The 18,915-nt window shown below is 48.2% G+C and overlaps 1 protein-coding gene across 1 annotated transcript; it reads left to right on the plus strand.

Annotated features, from left to right (window-relative positions):
- Positions 1-1,591: 1,591 nt before the first annotated feature.
- Positions 1,592-18,174, plus strand: Flacc1 (flagellum associated containing coiled-coil domains 1). The gene is made up of 14 exons (XM_075956140.1): positions 1,592-1,814; positions 2,331-2,408; positions 3,226-3,274; positions 4,830-4,963; positions 6,426-6,519; positions 8,701-8,762; positions 10,093-10,190; positions 11,045-11,097; positions 13,428-13,527; positions 13,890-13,993; positions 14,785-14,847; positions 16,756-16,845; positions 16,978-17,087; positions 17,890-18,174. The coding sequence occupies exons 1-14, from the start codon at positions 1,702-1,704 to the stop codon at positions 17,978-17,980; spliced, it is 1,239 nt and encodes a 412-aa protein (XP_075812255.1). The 5' UTR covers positions 1,592-1,701; the 3' UTR covers positions 17,981-18,174.
- Positions 18,175-18,915: the final 741 nt, after the last annotated feature.

The raw sequence follows: 18,915 nt of genomic DNA on the forward strand, positions 1-18,915 counted from the left end.
GGCGGATCTCTGTGAGTTCGAGACCAGCCTGGTCTACAGAGCTAGTTCCAGGACAGGCTCCAAAGCCACAGAGAAACCCTGTCTTGAAAAACCAAAAATAAATAAATAAATAAATAAAATATGATGTTAGCTGGGCGATAGTGGCGCACGCCTTTAATCCCAGCACTCAGGAGGCAGAGGCAGGTGGATCTCTGTGAGTTCAAGGCCAGCCTGGTCTACAGAGCAAGTTCCAGGACAGCCAGGGCTGGGCTGTTACACAGAGAAACCCTGTCTCTAATAATTAATAATAATAATGATGATAATAATAATAATATGTTGGAGGAGTGAAATAGAGTGGAGGTGGGGTGTAGACGAATAAGATTAGTCACACTGACAACTATTAAAACTATGGGATGGTGAGTTTCTTATTCTTTTTCTACATTTGGCTTTTTTAAATTTCTTGATTGCAAAAAGCTTACATTTTAAAAATGATGGCATATTACATTTCTGTGTAATAGAAACTCATGGCATTATCTTATAAAAATATATCTGAGCTATAAATATAGTTTGCTTCTGTTTGTAGGAAGTTTTGTAAATCTATTCGTTTAGAACACAGAAAGTTCTGGAAGGCATTCTTTCAAATATTTTCAGTGGTTAGCTTTGGGTGTTACATTTTTTATATTTTTTACTTTCTTGGTGTTTTCTGTTGTGGCTGTGTCTAAAATGAGCTAATTTCATCATAATACACACACACAAATAAACCTATATTCCTGTTTTTAAAAAGAAAAAAGTATAAAGGAGAGTCTCTATGTGTATGCCACTGCAGTTCACAACAGTCATCTCTGTGTGCAGGACCAAGAGCCTCGCCTAGGTCTCATTATGTGCAACCCAGCACGAACCGGCATGGGCAGGATTTTTAAAGACAAGGCAACAGGCTCAACAAAGCAGGTTTCCTGCAGTCCTGTATCTAAGGTGTAGTCATGCCTACCCGATCTTAAAACCCCAGGTCTGGGGGTGAGTACCGAGACGGATCTGGTGTGGAAAGTCAGCTCCCTTCCTATCAATGCCGTCAGGAAGCAAACCTCTCCAAGTCTGGAGTAACCTGACAGCTGCCTTCTGTGCAGCAGCCCTGATAGGAGCTTGTTCTCCGTTCCCTTCTGCAATTCAGGTAGGCGACCCGAACTGAGAAGCAGGGCGAGACGTAGAGCCCATTTCCCAGGATGCTCTGCACAAGGTCCACTGTGGGGAATCTCTGTCACACAGAGTGAGTGGGTATGAGCTTGAGGAGGAACAGGTCATAGGGACGGAGGGAATACGGGCTTCCAACCCTGCAATGTGCTCTGTGATATCTCTGTCGCCTAGAAGCCTGGGGTAGCAAGAGCTGAGCAAGCACACTATCCTCGAATGACGGTGGTAACTCCACTGTGGACGAGGTCTAATTGCTTAATTGCTTTCAGGTCAAGGGGCCAACTGCGAGACATCGTCCTGCAGTGGAAGCCTACATTAGCTCATCCTCCACCATAGTTCTTCCTGCTGCCCCTTGATCCTTCCCAGTCTCTGCTTGCTTTGATTCTGCATGGTTTAACTCTCTGTGGTTCTTTTCTCATCCCAGCAAGAGTCCCTGACCTCGCAACCAAGACTGCATCTGACCCTGGCCATAGCAACCAAGACTGCATCTGACCCTGGCCATAGCAACCAAGACTGCATCTGACCCTGGCCATAATGTATCCCAATCCTCTCATCTACTGCACCTGCTGGGACCCCTGGAACTTGGGACCACGGAAGCTAATCAAGACCCCTCATCCACTTCCAAAGACCCTCACAGGAAAGCCTAGGTAGGAATAAGCCGGGTTGGGCTAGGTACAGGAAGTGATGGTTTCCTTTGCAGTTGTCCCCTTTGTCTTATAAGGTTCCCCAGTGGATAACTTGCCACAAATTCCCCACAGAACAGGAAGCCCAGTTTTCCGCCTTCCTGGCCAGCCTGGATGCTGTCCTGATCTTGCAGGCCTGTCTCAATCAATATTTCAGTAAAGAAGACTTAACTTTGCAATTTTGCAGTACTCTTTGTGTGTGTATGTGCGTGTGCGTGTGTGTGTGTGTATGTAAAACACCCAAACAGAGCGAGCTTTAGTGGCATCTGTCCCGAGTGGCTTTGGGGCTTGCCCTGGTAACCAGGAGTTCTTGGAGATAGTAGGCAAGGACAAGTAGGAGAATTCCTTGGACCCAAGGTCTTCAAGGCCTCGAATCTTCCTGATCCCAGTTATCACTTCATGGATCCACCATGGATACGCCCTCATTGGGGAGTGCTGAGGCATGTTTTCTAATTCCCAGTGTTTATGTCTTGCTTTCAGACAAACTCATCTTACACCAGTTTCAAGGGAACGCAACTACCTTCTGTCCCAAGCAACCAAACCTGTTGTTTCCCCAAAGTAAGTACGTGTAGCTCGTGAGGCAATGGATAAAATAATCAACAGCCACACGAGGAATTGACTCACCCTGAGAGAACTCCAGGGTGTAGCTCTGGTCACATCCGTTTTGGATATCTCTATCATTGAGGACCTGTACCAAAAGATTTCCCAACTACCCAGGAGGTCACACACACACACACACACACACACACACACACACACACACACTCACACTCACACACATGGGACCTTCATGCTGACTTTAACTAACTTGCTACCAGGGATGTCAACAATTTGCCAGAACCCACTGATTTTTCCTCAGACCAAATGCATGGTGATTTTAGCTCAGAGAAGGTGAGGAAGCAGTGTCTGGCAGAAAGAGCATAGCCTACAGAGAGTTGCCTGGTCCCTGGAGAGTGGGAAGATGAAGCAGCCGGGTGGAGGATGGAGGTCGTCAGGTGGCTGACTGAGATGAAGAAGTTCCTTCACCTGTATTCTCCAAGTAGGGCCAGTGCAGTTATGAGGAAGAGTGTCAGTGAGAGAGATGTGACCACTGTGAAGATGACCTCTGGGGACACGAGGAGCCTCTAGAAGCTGGCAAAGACCAGGAGTCAGTTCCCCCCGGGAGCTCTAGGGTGCAGCCCCCCCACATCCTCTTTGGACTGCCCTTTCATGAGGCCCTGCACCGCTGTGTTCCCCAGCTACCCAGGGTTCCCCCAGAAGGTCAAGTGACTGGCGTTGGAGACCGCAGGTCAGAGGTGGCAGCCGCAGGGCTCGTCCCCTGAACTTGGCCTTTCGTCCGCTCCGTTGAGTCTCCAAGCACATCCTTCTCTTGCAGAGACAAAGCCCAGGCAGAAAAGCTGGAGGAAGGCGGCAAACTTCCTTCTGTGAGTAGAAATGGGGTAAGGGCCAGAAGAGCATTTATCTCGCATCTCCCGTGTGCAAGCACGGGGTTTTTACACACTCACTCTGCCAAATCTTAACAGAGAACCTATAGCATTAACGGTGCAAGTTTTATGTGCCTGGTAAGTGGCCAAACTGGAACTCTCCCCTACTTTGTGTGGGTCCCTGGGGGAGAACAGACAGTGGCTGTTCATGCTATGACTCATGCTCCAATACAGGAAGTCCTTTGCCATACCAGGAAGCCACAAATCCTGAGGCCAGGGCCATCAAGGCACCTAAAGCCAGCAAAGGCAAAGACAGACATGGGCCTCAGAACACGAGTCCCCGTGGTTCCAACATAGGCATGAGACCAGGTTATATTTGCATTTTAGAAAATGCGCTTTCTCGTAGACCACTTATTTTTATCATTCCTCCTGTTCCTCCCCTTCCTAAACAAGGACTACACAGTCCTTTAAAGGGCGGGAACGGTCAGGAACCAAGTAAGTGAAGAGAAACACGATAGTATCAGGTGGGAATGTCGTGTCACTGAGAGCCCAGGAGTGAAAGCAGATCAGTGGGGATAGGGTCTTAAGAGCCTAACTGCAAGGGTTGTAGAGATGGCTCAGAGGTTAAGAGCACTAATTGAACTCAGCGGTCCTGAGTTCAGTTCCCACATGTTGGCTCACAACCACCTGTAATGAAATCTAGTGCCCTCTTCTGGCATCCAGGTATATATGCAGGCAAAACACTGTATACATAAAGAATAAATAAATTAAAAAAAAAAAGAGCACAAGATGATGAAACCTCAGTTCAGGATGGGACTTAAAGGGAGGTGAGGGTAGAGATGCCAGTTAGGAGATGGTCACAAATGGCCTGGGTCACTTATGGTACTGTAGGGTGTTCTGTATGTGTCTAGAAGCTATGGCTGTAATGTTAGCCAATGGAAGGCCTGGGTCATTTGTGGTAGTGCAGGGTGTTCTGTATGTGTCTAGAAGCTACAACTGTATCCATGTTAGCCAATGGCTCTGCCAGGATTCCACCTTGGCAGCTAAGGAAGGGAGAAGGATTAGCTCACTACATTGCTGCACCCAAGCCAATCATTTCCTGGTGTGCTACTTGGTTGGTTCTCACCCTGGAAAACGTCCTTTGCGGAAGTTATCATCACTGTTTTTTTTTCTGGAGAGGAAACTGAGTCACAGAGATGTGGAGTAACTCCAGGGCCAAATATTTAAAATTGGCCTATCCAATTCCAAACATTGAGCAGTTGCCACAATGCCCGGCTATTGGCTGCAGTGGAGGATGGGGAGGAGGCATGGAGCGGTGTGGAGGGATCAGTTGGCACTGCTGAGCTTAAGGGGTCCCGGCGTGGGGGTGAGTGTTGGGAGTGGGTCTGCGAGATTTGAGGGTAGCGGCTGGAGAAGGGGGCACAGAAGGGTCTTGGGCCCCGGAATCTCAGGACAATGTCTCTGTGTATAAGAGATGAGGAAGCCCAGAGGAGGTAGAGGAACCTCAACTCCTCAAGGCTCACAGCTTCTCTCCGCCTTCCACCTCGAGACCCAGGAGGTGATTGACGTGTCACCTGGCTATAAACTCATTCGAAATCGGGAACAGATTTCAGTCACCTTGGGAGATGAGATGTTCAGTAGGAAGAAGCACTTGAAATCGGACATCTTGAACAAAGTCAAGTTTTCCAGGTAAAGTCTTTGGATCAACACCAGTGTCTGAGAGCTGGCTCTGCACAGTCAGTCAGCCCAGCCTGGCCTCAGTAAACACCTGATATCCACGTCCAGGTCCCAGGTCCCTGCTCAGAAACAGCCCAGCTAACATAACTTACATTAAAGAGGAAGGTGCTCCTGCCAGGGCAGGGACAGGTGAAATATTCACAAATAGTCTGGATCCTGAGTAGGGGGATTAAGGGCAAAAGCAGTTTCTCCATGACCCTGGGAGAACCCTTGAGAGGTTCAGACCCGGTCCATCCCGCTGAGGGCCAGCCATTGCCTTCCCTGAAGCCCCGCCTCTTTTGCTACCCTCTGACGTCACTCTCGTGCACGTACCCATACATTTCAATTCTACCTCCACGACCTCTCTATTTCCCCACTGTCCTACCTCAATTCAGGCCTCTCACGCCTTACTGTATTCTAGGCGGCTCCCCCGGCGTCTCCTCCTTCCAGCTTTAGTCTGCCGCAGGAACTCTTGTTCTGAAGACGGCAGGGGCAGGCACCCTGAACACCAGTTCTGTGGAAGGAGGAGGGTTGTGGGGGCAGGGCCAGATAGATCTCTGTTGCAAAACACAGCCCGAGGTGAACCACGCAGCAAATGAGAGCCCGTGGAGGGTAAGGGAGGATGGCACCACGCAAGCAGAGCTTACGTGGGCGTCTTGTTACGATAAAGGGAGTGAGGGGAGAGAAGGGAGGAAGAGGAAGAGGAAGAAGAGGCCTCTTCAGAAGAGCAATGGGAAAGAGAGCAGAAACAGGCGGAGTTTGTCCCTTTTGCACCTTACAGAATACATAATGATTTAGCAGTCATAGGAGGGGGCGGGGCATCCTGCCACTTGTCGGGCCAGCTTAATGCGTGAATCCTAACAATTTCTCTTAGTTGGAGACCAGCCTGAGCAAGTTCCAGGACAGCCAGGGCTGTGGTTCAGAGAACCTCTGTCTCAGGAAAAAAAATTTTTTTTCTTAAATACTATATTGCTGTCTAACCCAGACTGGACACGAACTCACTATCCTCCTGTTCTTGAGTGCTGGCATTGCAGACATGGCCTCACACACATAGTCACATAACCCTCCTCTTAGTCCCATCCATGGCCACTCCTTGTCTCCCTCCAGTTGACTGTCGACATGCATCTTCCCACAGCTTCCCCGGTTCCTAATCCTCTGCCCTTCTCCCTCTTGCCTTCAGTTAGCGACAACCAAACTCCCATAAGTGCCCGGCACACTCTTATTTCTCCCCTGCTCAACAAGACACCACGCTGCCCTCATCGCTTCCAGCTAGCTCACCCGAAGGGCCAGGCACGAGGTCCAGGCACTCTGTTATGAGATATCTTATTCGGAACCACCCCGAATAAGATCCCGTGCCATAGCGGCGGAGCAGGCGACCGGGGGCTGCTGGCGTGAATAACACGCTCTGGTGGTGACGGAGGTGTTCGCCCCACAGGACCGACATCATCTCCGACCTTGAGGAGCAGATCTCTGAGTTGACGGCAATAATAGAGCAAATGAACAGAGACCACCAGTCTGCCCAGAAACTGGTGAGTGACCTTGGCACTTACCACACCCTCAGGACTGATCCTATCAGAACATCTGTGTGCCAGGAAGATGCCAGGCCCTCGACCGTAGTGAGCCGTGCTATCCGGACACAGGACTGTACAAAGAGGACGGTGCACTGAGCAATATTTCTCTGCCTGCATCCTCCCGCTGCCTCTGGCTATGGTAAACACCATCTTCTCCTCCCTGGGGTCACTAATTACTCCCCTCTCCTGCCTTTGTTGTGAGATACAAGCTGCAGGGGTTGCCAGGCTACTGATAATGACCCCAGCATGGAGTATGCCTTCAGTGTCCTGCAAAAGCTTCTAGGAAGCCCCCGGTGTCCACTCTCTAGTACTTACTATTAAGTTCTCGGGACCCTTTCTTCAGAAGCAGCACAATCCCAGTCCCCCCCCCCGCCCTCTTTTCCTTACTCCCCCTCTCTTGCCCACCCCCACCCCCATCTGCTCCTCAGAGATGGTAAGGCCTCCCCTGGGAAGTCAACTAAGTCTGTCCCACCAGCTCCTTGAGATCATCTATTGTCTGTGTTTTTTTTAATGTTTCTGACTTCCTTGGGTTGGAGTTTTCCTTGTAGTACTTTCTATAGGGCTGGATTTGTGAACAGGTATTGTTTTAAGCTGGTTTTGTCATGGAATATCTTGTGTTCTCCATCTATGGTGATTGAAAGTTTTTCTGGGTATAGTAGTCTGGGCTGCTGGGTATAGTAATCTGTGGTCTCTTAATGTCTGCATAACGTCTCTCCAGGGCTTTCTGGCTTTCATTGTCTCCAATGAGAAGTCAGATGTAGTTCTGATAAGTCCGCCTTTATATGTTACTCAGCCTTTTTCCTTTGCAGTTCTTAACATTATTTCTTTATTCTGTATGTTTAGTGTTTTGATTATTATATGCGGCCATGGTTCTGGTGATCGCTCTTCTAAGTGTAGGTGGAGCTGAGGTTCCATTGGTCACTGTGGCAGCAGGGGTTCTTGTATCGAGAGGGGCAGTGGATGCCGGCTGGGGCACGGGTGCTCTTTCCCAGAGGAACTCCCCATGATTCTCATGATAGTCCAGAAGCCACTGGGGGACACCGCTGCTGCTTTGGCTCCCAGAGATCACTTGCTGCTCTCAGCGGTCGGTCACCTCTGATGCTCCTGGGCGGGTCGCTGGGTCCTCTGACATTCGATGCATTTTAAAAGCAGGTGACCTTTTTAACATTTTGATCATCGGCTCTGATTTGACCCCTTCTTCCCCAGCTCAGGCAGGTGTATCTGGTGACCAGGGCTAGCCTGAGAATCCAGAGTCACACTCAGGAACACACACCCTGCCTGGTGTTGCTGCAAAACTCTCCCTCCCCATAGCAGCCTCTCAGACTGGGTTGTCCCAGCCCATTTGAATCTTACAGTGAGCCGCCTCATGACCAGACCTTTCCTGCCTCCGATTTGTTATCTTGTTACCCTGCCATTTTGATGTCTTCTCCTACAAAAGGGAAACTGAGGTTTGAGAAACTTGCATCATCTGTGTAAGATGGCGGGACTTCAGATAAATTCATGTTTGGCTCTCCAGCCCAGGCCCCATGGAAGGCAGCTTTAGAGACTGTCCATATTGGGGGTGGGGGGCTTCTTGAAAGCGTTCCTATTCGTGAGATGGTGGTTAGGGATAAGACATTTCTAAAAGAGTCACTAACACCACAGACAGACAGATAACAGCAGGCAAAGACTCTGAGAAGGCCACACCCCATGGCCTCAGCGGGCCGGGACTCTGAAGAAGGACCCAGTCCACAGTGTGGGGACGATTTTTCTTATCCTAGGATCCTGCAGCCAAGATGGTTTAACGTCCCAGTAGAGGCAAGGAGGAGAGTGAGGGGGGAGTGTATGGCCACAGGTAGGCCTTTGATGTGTCTGCAGTCTGACGGCTGGTTCTTTTTGACTTTGTTGCTAAATAAGCTGTTTATAAGTGTGAACTAATCCAAAGACGACGCCACACAATGAAATGACCGAAGGAACAAGGTGGTGCTTAGGCACCGCTGTGATGATCAGGCAGGGGACCCTCCCTGAGTGTGCGCCCTCAGCACCGCAGAGCCCACCCAGGAGAGACCGAGGCAGGCTTCCCCTCCGAAGGAGGGGACTTCACGTAAATCAGAGCCAGCCGAGTCCTGCATGTGACATTAACAATGGCCCCATTTCCAGCTCTCCAACGAGATGGATCTCCGCTGCGCCGAGATGAAACAGAAGTTCGAAAACGAGAACAGGTAGGCTTCCTGGCAAAGGCGCATGGACAATGCCTGGACGGGATCCCCGTTCCCTGAGGGCTCCCAGTGGTGCCAAGCGCAGCTGGTTGCTGTGTGTGAGCACACGCATGACTTCAGAGAGCAGGGCGGCTTCGTTTGAAGCCGCTAAGATGAAGCCGTTTGTGCTTCATGTTCCTGCTTTTCCATCATGCATCCTTTTCGTTTCCACTGTAATATTTCTTTTGATCGGTTGCTGAGAAAAGCCGTTTTTTTTTTTGTTCTCCACAAAGATTTGTCGTACACGATCTGTTGTGATCCTATTCCCCCCTCTCTCCCCTCTTCCTCTCTTTTTTCCTCCTCCTCCATCCTTCTGCTTTCCCTGATCTTGGCCAACAAAGAAAGAGATGGGGGAAAGGAACAGAGCAAGTCCGAGGGAGGGAGAAGGGAGTGTGTTATCTGTGAGGGAGAAGCATCTTGAAGCCCATGCCGGCTTCCGGAGGAGATTCACATTTGTCGCAATCGATGAATCTGCATTGGTACATGGTTATCACCTGCTCAGGGGTCAGCCCTGGTGCAGAACACGCTGTGTGTTGGGAGAAGAAGCGTGTGCAGACACGTCTTCACTGTGAGAGTGTTGGACAAAGGGGCTTTAGGATTTATCTCAGCATGCCCCGCCTACTGATCCTTCCCCACCCCCTCCCAAGGCAATGCCTAGAAACCACTGATTGGTCTGTCATCTCCACAGATTTTTCTTGCCTAACATTGGGATAGTACAGCATGCAATCTTTGCAGATTAGCCTTTCTCCTTTAGTGATGTACGTTTGTGTCTTTCATCTGATTTATGGCCTGGAGGCTCTCACTTTGATACTCAGACCCTATCAGCGTATGGATCCTGGCTGGACCTGGGGTTCTAAACTTATCCTAGGTGCTTCTGTAAGTGAACTGTAAGCAGCAAGTGTTGACTGTTGAGGTCTCACAAATAACAGTGATTGTAAGAAACATCTCACTCTGGATAGAAGGCAGGAGAATGCTCCAGGAAGTGAGGGTACCACTTCGATGAGTGTGCACATGTATGCGTGTGTGTGTGCATGTATGTGTGTGTGTGGTGTCAGTGCAACAGATCAACTCTGAACCTCTCTCTCTCTCTCTCTGTGTGTGTGTGTGTGTGTGTGTGTGTGTGTACACTTGGTCACAGTGTGCCTGTGGATCGCAGAAGACCGCTTTTGGAAGTCAGCTCTTTCCTTCCGCCGTGGCTTCCAGCGGTCGAGTTAGTTTAGCTTCCATGGCAAGCCCCTTACCTGCTGAGCAGGCTTGCCGACTCTGGATTTCTGTTCACTGATTCGTCCCACAGGGATCTCAAAAAGGCTCACAAACTGGAGCTCGAGAAGTTAGAGAACAGCTACAAAGATGCCCTGAAGGTGGAAAAAGCTTCTGCCCAGGAAAAGCTAGGTACTATCAGACTCTGGGAGGTTAGCACAGCCCAGCGTCTAAGATTTCCTTTCCAAAGCCCAGGGGATGAGGTACTTGAGAATGACACTGGAAAGGAAGAGCCATGCCCTTGCTTTGCTCTGAGGATCTGTTTTTATCTGCAAAGTGAGAATGTGAAATGTTTTAAGTGCGTTTTAAAGTTTTAAAATTATATTATCGTTATAATGTCTTCAGGTTTGCTCACACGTAAAATGACAGTGTTTTGTTACTTCCTGATTGATACACTGTGATTGCAAAGTTCTGTAGTACATAGGGCTGTACTGAGCGGATCACACTGCTTTCAGCGCCCTTGGAGAGAGCAGTGTCTGCACCCTTCAGGTTCTGGGATTATAGTCTAGCGTCCACAGAGGGAAGGAGAAACCCTACGCTATAGAGTCTATACTACAGTCCTTTCTTTTACGTTAGCGTCTTATTTATACTTCGCCTGCTTGCTAATTTCCTCAAGAGAGCGCGTGGTTTTCAGAACCGTCATAAAGGGAGAAACGTGGCTAAAAAGAGAAGCGGATGCTCGCTGGGAGGTGGTATCCTTCCTCCTGCAGACAAGGATTTACTCCTGGGAGCTCTTACGAAAAGGGTGTGTTAGTTTCAACATCTCTGAGAAGCCTGTTTGTCAGAAAGTACCCAGAGGTTCTTCATCAGTCAGCTCAGGCAGGGTCCAACATCCGGGCTTTTAGTAAGCTTCCAGAAGCAGCTGGGAATCGGTAAAGATTTTATCAGCTGGGAGGAGCAGGGGCGTGGTGCTGAGGCATTCACGCGAGGTTTGGAAAGGGAGCCTGTCAGAAAGTGATGCCCTTGTTTTCTTTCTTTTCTTCCAGAGGACATGGGCAAAGAGTATAAGTACCTGAAGAATATGTTCCACATGTATCAGGTGAGATTCAGAGCTGTATGGTAGATTCGGAGAGAAGCAAGGCTCATTCCTGGCTGACAAGGTGGGAAGAGTGTAGATCTGTTGAGATTCTCAGATCCTTCCTCTGGTGCCACTGTGGTACCTAGCGGCCACCACCACAGCGTTGCTATGAACCCAGCAGGAAGCATGAGCCGCTTGACAAACCAGCCATGCAAATCTGAAGAGGCCCAGAAATGTGAGCCTATTTCCACGTTGACCGAAGTTCCAACCAGAGAGTGGGAACTGACCTCTAGTTCCTTCAAGGTTATTGTTCTTCTGCCCCAAACGAAGGTCCCACCTAGCTGTAGACCAGACAGTTCTGCTCTCTCAAGGTTATTTTTTTTTTTTGGTTTTTCCAGACAGGGTTTCTCTGTGGTTTTTGGAGCCTGTCCTGGAACTAGCTCTGTAGACCAGGCAGGTCTCGAACTCACAGAGATCTGCCTGCCTCTGCCTCCCGAGTGCTGGGATTAAAGGTGTGCGCCACCACCACCCGGCTCTCAAGGTTATTGTTAACAGCTGTGGCTAATAACCAAACCTTGCACTTCAGGAATAGAGAAGCACATCTGTTCCTACCTCAAACAAAAGTCTAAGACTCCAATTAAAGCTTCAGTTCCCTCCTTAAGGAGATAACACTGGATTGCAGCCACGGAGTGGTTTGCCTACAGAATGTTTTGGTCTAGGGTATGAGTGTGACTTGTTTTGTTCTAGCAACAGAAGGCTTAACTGTGGCTATAGCCCTCAACCTTCAATTGGTCTGTTCTTTCCTTGTATCATGTTAATGTAATTTTTTTGTCTTACTCCTACCTTGTGGGGTCGGGGTATTTTAAGCAGTTGGAAATTAAACAGGAGCAAATTTCAGTACTCACTGGAATTCCCTCCCGATACCACTCCATCTTGCTCCATTTTATTATTTTCATTCACGTCTTCATATTCTTTGCCATATTTCTAATTCCCAATGCTTCTACCCTGGTGAGAGGTACTTTTGTCGAGACTGGTCCCTGACACAAATCTACTGAAAAAAAAATATGTTTGTGGTCATCACAGTAATAGCTGTTGACTGTTTTTCCAAAAGGAAGTGGGGGAGAGGATTAGGGCTGGAGAGATGAGTTCTTGATGCTTCCAGAGGACCCAAATTCAGTTCCCAGCACCCACATGGTGGCTCAAATCCATGTGTAACTACAGTTCCAGGGGATCCAATGCCCTCTTCTGCTTCCTCAGGCACCAGGCACACAGTAAGCACACAGATATACATGCAGGCAGAACACATAAAACAAGTACATCCGTTTCCCCCCACCCAGTGTAAATAACCACAACAGCAACACCAAAAAGAAAGAATAGCCACTCCCCAGAGATGACCCTGCAAACACCTGTGCTTAGTCTCAACTTTCACTGAGACCATGGTATAGCGAATCTAGGTCCATTTTTGTATCTTCTTCTCATTGGGCATATTGGTGCCTGTGCCTTCTTTTTCGTGACTGCTCTCCTAGTGAACGGGCCTTGGGGATCTCACTGTCCCCTTCTAGGTGACCGTGTGCTATTTCCATCACTCGGCGTAACAGGAAATAGCACTTTGAACATCTTTGGTCCTAGCCGTGGAGTGCTGGTCAAAGGAAGGAACATAGTTCTGGCTTTTCACAGAGTTGTTGACTTGACACAAAACGGAGTCATCTAGGAGAAGGGAAACTCATTGGAGAAATTGCCTCCATTGCCTGTGGACAAGTCTGTAGAGCATTTTCCATATTAATAATTCATGTGGGAGAGCCCCGCCCACTGTGGGTGGGGCCACCTCTGGGCAGGTTAGCAGGCTGAACAAGCCACCGTAGCAAGCCAGTAAGTAGCACTCCTCCAAGGCCTCTGTGTCAGCCCCTGCACTGGTATCTCCCAGGGATGGGCTGTAACTTGGGCGTGTAAGCCAAACAAACCCTTTCCTACCCAATTGCTTTCGATCAGACTGTTATTGCAGCAATAGAAAACAAAATAGGACGTTTCCCCAAGTCTGATGAAGTTCCTATGTAGGAGCTCTCTCCCAGTGATTGCGGAACTGGGCAGGATTCTCTGATACAGGGAGCCTTACCTGTCTCCAAAGGAAGTCGGGGTCCAGCTTGGCGAATGCTGCTGGTAGACGGCCCTTGACCCCTGAGCTTATCCCAGCTCTACAGCAAGCTTAGCTGGGATTTTTTTTTTGTCTTAAGGACCACCCACCCAGGAGCCCCCGGTGAGCCCCCCCCCGTGCTGTGCCGAGCACCCAAGGACGCAGCCACAGTCTCTGCAGTGTCCCCCACGTTATAGCTCTATCCATTGCGCCTCTACAGGACAGCATTTATGATGAGATGGAAGACAAGTGGACAAAGCGGAAGGCAGAATGGGAGAAGGATGAGAAGCTGGAGAGGGAGAAGATCCTGCTGCAACAGAGTGAGTACCGCAGAAGCTGCGGGCTTTTCCCGGGAGTATCAAAACAGCGCACGCCTTTAACCCCGGCACTCGGGAGGCAGAGGCAGGAGGATCTCTGTGAGTTCGAGACCAGCCTGGTCTACAGAGAGAGTTCCAGGACAGCTAGGGCTCTTAGAACTAAACCACACACTGAAGAATTGAGATAATCCCGTGTGGCTACCGTCACAACACGCAGGAGGAGTTGACCTCCCCAGCTGAGGGTCAGAGCGTGCAACCCAAGTGAAAGGCCCTCATTGCTTCTTGATTCAGTCATTCTGGGACTTTCTCTCTGGCCCATTTCCTCCACATTTACACTCAAACCTGCTTTGCTCTCTCCTCCTCAGAACACAGTATAACAAAAAAGTTTGAGCTAGAGTCGGAAGAAGAAAAGAGAAAAATGAATGAATCCTTCAGCACCATCTTCGAGAACTTCACCCGAGAGAAAGAGGTAACAGGATGCTCTCGGGTTGAGAGTGTGGTCCAGGTGGTGCAAGCAGTTGAGCCTTCTGGGTCTACATACTTAGGTGACTGTTTGTCCCCAATAGACACGCTCCTCCTTGTTCAAGTTTTCTGGAAATATATGCAAAAATAATGACCGTTCTAGTTTGCTTTTGGTTGCTGTGATAAGCCATGACCAAAACAATCTGAAGGAAAGGGATTGATTTCATCCTACAGGGTTGCAGTCCCTCATCAGCTTCTAATGTAGGAAATCAAGGCAGGAACCTGAAGCAGGGACTACAGAGGAACACTGCGTACTGACTTACTCTTTCATGTTCAGCTGCCTTTCTCACACAGCCCAAACCCACCTGCCTAGAGAGGTGACCGCCCACCGTAGGTTGGGCCATTTGACATCAATTGGCAGTCAAGGAAATGCCCATATGCATGCCCTCCAGCTGATCCGATGGAGGCAATCCTCAAATTGAAATGTTGGAGCAACAAACTTTGGCTAAAGCCTAGAGTAGCTGACAGATCATTTTCAGAGGCAGGAACATTTTCAGAACCACCTTACCCTCTCTTGGCAAGGCTTGGCAGTCTTTTTTCTTGTATCCTACTTGTCCAGTCCGGACTATATATATACTAAGTAAGATAGTCAAAATATTACTTCAAAATGCCACATCTCCATTGATAATGCCATAAGTTCAGTGAATGTTGTATTCTTGAATCCTTGAGCGGCTTCTTAATTCTCTAAAAGAATACCCAGAACCACAGTACTGACTTTTTCAAAAAACTTGTTTTTAGGAGCTCATTAAACAGCATGATGAAGATCTGTTGCAAATGCAGGAGCTGAGAAAATCCAAGGAGGTAAGCATCTCCGTGAAACTGGTATCTTGCAAAAGATATACTCTCGGAAAAGTAAATGCCATTTTACTCAAAGCAGTCAAATGAATAGAGTACTGAAATCCATGTGTTGGGCTCACTAAGTCATAATGAATCTTGAACTGTATGTAAAGCAGATGCAGTCCTTCTCAGAGCCAGCTGTGAGCAAACACATCAGCAACAGACTGCAGGATCATCCATGTTGAATAACTTAAAACACAGAACTTTGAATCACAGAACACTATGTTCTTCCCTCTGAGCCCCGAACCTTCCAAATGTCTCCAACAGAACCTTGTTGCTAAGACCCTCCTTTGGGTGTGCCTTAGACACGGTGGTTTCTGCAGGGCTCTCTTCTGCTGGGACACACAAGGTCATTTGTGAAGGCAGATGAAAAAAAATATCTGTTTAATAAAAGTAATTTGTGTTTTTCCTTTTCTCTGAAAATGTAATTTGTGTCCAGAATAGACATGCCACTGAACAGGCATCATGAAGAAATCTTATCTTCAAGCCCAGGCAGGACCAGCAATGTTAAGGGCCAAACAAACTATAGCATTCGAACAAGTACAGAGAGTGGCCTCAGAGCCAGGGAGTCCTAATGTAATCTCAGAACAGCTCTTGTGAGCGTCTCTACTAATTCTACCTGAGGCTATAATCCCTGAGTCTGTTTCCATTCTGATTTATTTGTCTGCAAGTCTGCTGAGCTTTTAGTAGGTGCTGGTCATTGTGTTGCTTACTACTGTGAAGAGACACCATGACCACAGGAACTCTTAAAAAAGAAAACATTTAATTGGGACTGGCTTACAGTTCAGAGGTTCAGTCCATTATCATCATGGTGGGACATGGCTGCGTGCAGGCAGACCTGGTGCTGGAGAAGTAGCTGAGAGTTCTACATCTTGCAGGCAGCAGGAAGTGATCTGTCTCACCGGGCATGACTTGAGCATATGTGAGACCTCAAAGCCCTCCCCCTCAGTGACACACTTCCTCCAGAAAGACCATACCTCCTAACAGTGCCACTCCCTTTCGAGGCCAGCATGGTCTACAAGAGCTAGTTCCAGGAAAAAAAAAACTTTAGCCATGTGGTTGTGGCTCCTGCCTTTAATCCCAGCGCTCGGGAGGCAGAGACAGGCAGATCTCTGAGTTCGAGGCCAGCTTAGGCTACAGTTCCACAACAGCCAGGGTTACACAGAGAAACCTCGTCTTGAAAAACCAAAATAGATAGTTAGGGAGATAGATAGATAGATAGATAGATAGATAGATAGATAGATAGATAGACAGACGTATATAGGTGATGATAGATAAGATAGATGATAGATAAGATAGATAGACAAATAGATGATAGATAGATAGATGTGTATATAGGTGATGATAGATAAGATAGATAGATGATAGATAAGATAGATAGACAAATAGATAGATAGATGATAGATAAGATAGACAAATAGATGATAGATAAGATAGATGATAAATAGACAGACAGAGACAGATAGATAGGTGATAGATGATAAATAAGATAGATAGATGATTAGGTAGGTAGATAGAGAGATAGACAGACAGACAGACAGACAGACAGATAGATAGATAGATAGATATAGGGAGAGAGATAGAAGAAAATAAAGGACCACACCGCGAATGCATGCTGGTGACCCGCGACTACCGGCCCCGGCACTCTGATGACAGACTGACGAACAGAACACGGGTGGGGAAGAGGAGAAGGAAGGGCAGACGTGGCAGCATGGCGACTGGTCGGCTGTAAGTGATCCAGGGAAAGTCGCCAAAGCTGGCACACTGCATTCTATTCCACGCGTCCCCGAGAGGGAAACAGTCCTTGAGTTCCCTCCCGCCTCGGGAACATTGCATCCACACGACGTCCTGAGGCGGTTTCCTCTTGCGCAGATCTTGGAGACCGAGTTGCAGGCCCAAGCGATCGTCTTGGAGACACTGAACACGAGCCTCTACCACTGCCAGCTGGAACTCCAGAGAGAGGTGAGGCCTGGCTGGAGAGAGAGGGCAGTGCTGGCCGCAGAGGGAGCCCAGAGCGCTGTGCTGTGCCGCCCAGGAGCCTTGCCCCCGCCCCGCTGGGTCTGGGGAAGGTGGCTATTCAAATTTATCTTTCAGAAAACCGTAGTGGGAAACCTGGAGAAACTGTTTCAGACAAAGCTTGCCGAAGCCGAAGAGAAGTACAAGTACACCATCCAGATCCTGACGGAGGAAAACATCTGTCTCAGGTACGGGGTACGGGGTACGGGTGCTGCCGCTCAGGGGAGGGCATCATAGCGAGGGCTAGGTCAAGACAAGCCAGGGACTCCTGACGTTTGCGAGCAGGCGTGGCACTGGGCCTGGACACAAGCTTAGCTGGGAGGTAGATTGTCTGAGGTGGGCGGTTTGTCTGTGGGGTATCTAGAGTCCTCTCCCCTCAGTCTGTTTTTGTGTAAAACACAGGAAGTTTGCCTATGGATCTCTGAATGGCTTTGTCTTGTGACTAAGGGTTGTTTTTCAGAGTTGAATGGGTTTTAACTCTCAGATTTGGTTCTTCTGGTTCCTGTTGAGACCAGCTGCCAATCAGAATCACTATTCCCTGAAGGGGCTTCCTTTATTTTTTTTTTAATTATATAGGTTAATTAGAGTGCATTGTATGTCTGGAGGTTTATATATACATATACATACATATATTATTTTATTTTATATGCATCAGAGTAAGGATGTCAGATCCCCTGGAACTGGAGTTACAGACAGCTTTGAGCTGCCATGTGGGTGCTGGGAATTGAACCTGGGTCCTCTGGCAAAAGCCTCCAGTGTGTTAAACACTGAGCCATCTCTCCAGCCCCTGAAGGTGCTTCTTAAACCACTAACACAGAAGATAAGTTTCCCATCATGTCGATTTCCACTGGGAATATGAAATTATCAGATTTAAACTATGACAAGGCAGACTACTTCCTCCGACAGGAGAAAAACCACACTTCTCTGCAAACACCCTATATCCCGTCTACCCTTCGAGGCTATAGCAGCAATGCACGGTTCTTCTTACAGGCAAAAGATGGTGACCAAGAATGAAATGTCCGACATATCGGCGTCTGCTACTCCTTGTTCGCTTGAGTCTGACTTGCCCGAACGTAGATAACGAACCGCGCTCCCCAGCTGTGTACGCTGCCACGCAGTTCCTATGGAAGTACGGACTCCAGCAAGGCTTTCTGGAGAAAGGCAGATGGGTTGTTACGACTTTATTTTTGTCTTTTTTTTTTTTACAGTTTGCATTCTCCAGAATGGTTAGAAATGTTTGAAATCTTATCTCAATTATATCGTGAATCTTCTGTGAAAACTGTTGTCGTCTGTCCTGGGGTTGAAACTTCTGTGCTCTGTGCAAATATTTCCTTTCCGGCTTCTTACATATTTTGATCGGAGACTGGCTTGAGGGGAATTCTTATTAAAGGATGCATTATGAGGTATGAGTCTTATCCCCCAAGGGCACATAGCAAGCACGAAAATTAATTGATTTAATTCCAAAAAAAATTTCTTAACTGATATATCATACGCCTTAGCCCAACGACTCAAGAAGACTAAGAGACGATTTACCCTGTCTCTGATCATCATGAGAATCCAGACACCCACAGGGGACCAACATCTACATGGAAGTGGGTGGACACACAGGAACCCATCACGTAAGCAGGATGCCAAGGCTTCTGTGGAGACTTGCACAAACCGAGGTGAACTCAGAGCCACGCCGTCCCTTATCACAACACTTCTTAGACTCATTGGATTGCCTGCCCTTTGGTTAAAAAACAAATTCTGGTTTGGCTTTTTGTTTGTTTATCGAGACAGGGTTTCTCTATGTACCCCCCTGACTGTCTTGGAACTGTTAGGGTCCAAGAGAAGCCCCTCAAGGAAAAAACCAGTCACATATGCAATAACAAGATCACTTTATTAATTCCAATATTGGGGTGGCACATGGCAAACCCCAAGAGGGTCACAAGCTCCTTTGAAGCAGAGTTAGGGAAATTCCAGGGAGGAGGGATTAATCTGGGGCTGGTTGGTGGGAGGTTCTAGTGGTTGGGGACT

This window comes from Microtus pennsylvanicus, chromosome 22, assembly GCF_037038515.1.
Source record: "Microtus pennsylvanicus isolate mMicPen1 chromosome 22, mMicPen1.hap1, whole genome shotgun sequence".
In the NCBI taxonomy this organism is placed as follows: Eukaryota; Metazoa; Chordata; class Mammalia; order Rodentia; family Cricetidae; genus Microtus; species Microtus pennsylvanicus.

Bases quoted from the DNA above. Each gene is read 5' to 3' on its own strand.
- Flacc1 (XM_075956140.1), top strand. From the start codon at position 1,702: ATGTATCCCAATCCTCTCATCTACTGCACCTGCTGGGACCCCTGGAAC. The intron at 13,528-13,889 runs GTGAGTACCGCA...TCTCCTCCTCAG, and splicing joins GAAGATCCTGCTGCAACAGA to AACACAGTATAACAAAAAAG. The intron at 14,848-16,755 runs GTAAGCATCTCC...CCTCTTGCGCAG, and splicing joins AGCTGAGAAAATCCAAGGAG to ATCTTGGAGACCGAGTTGCA.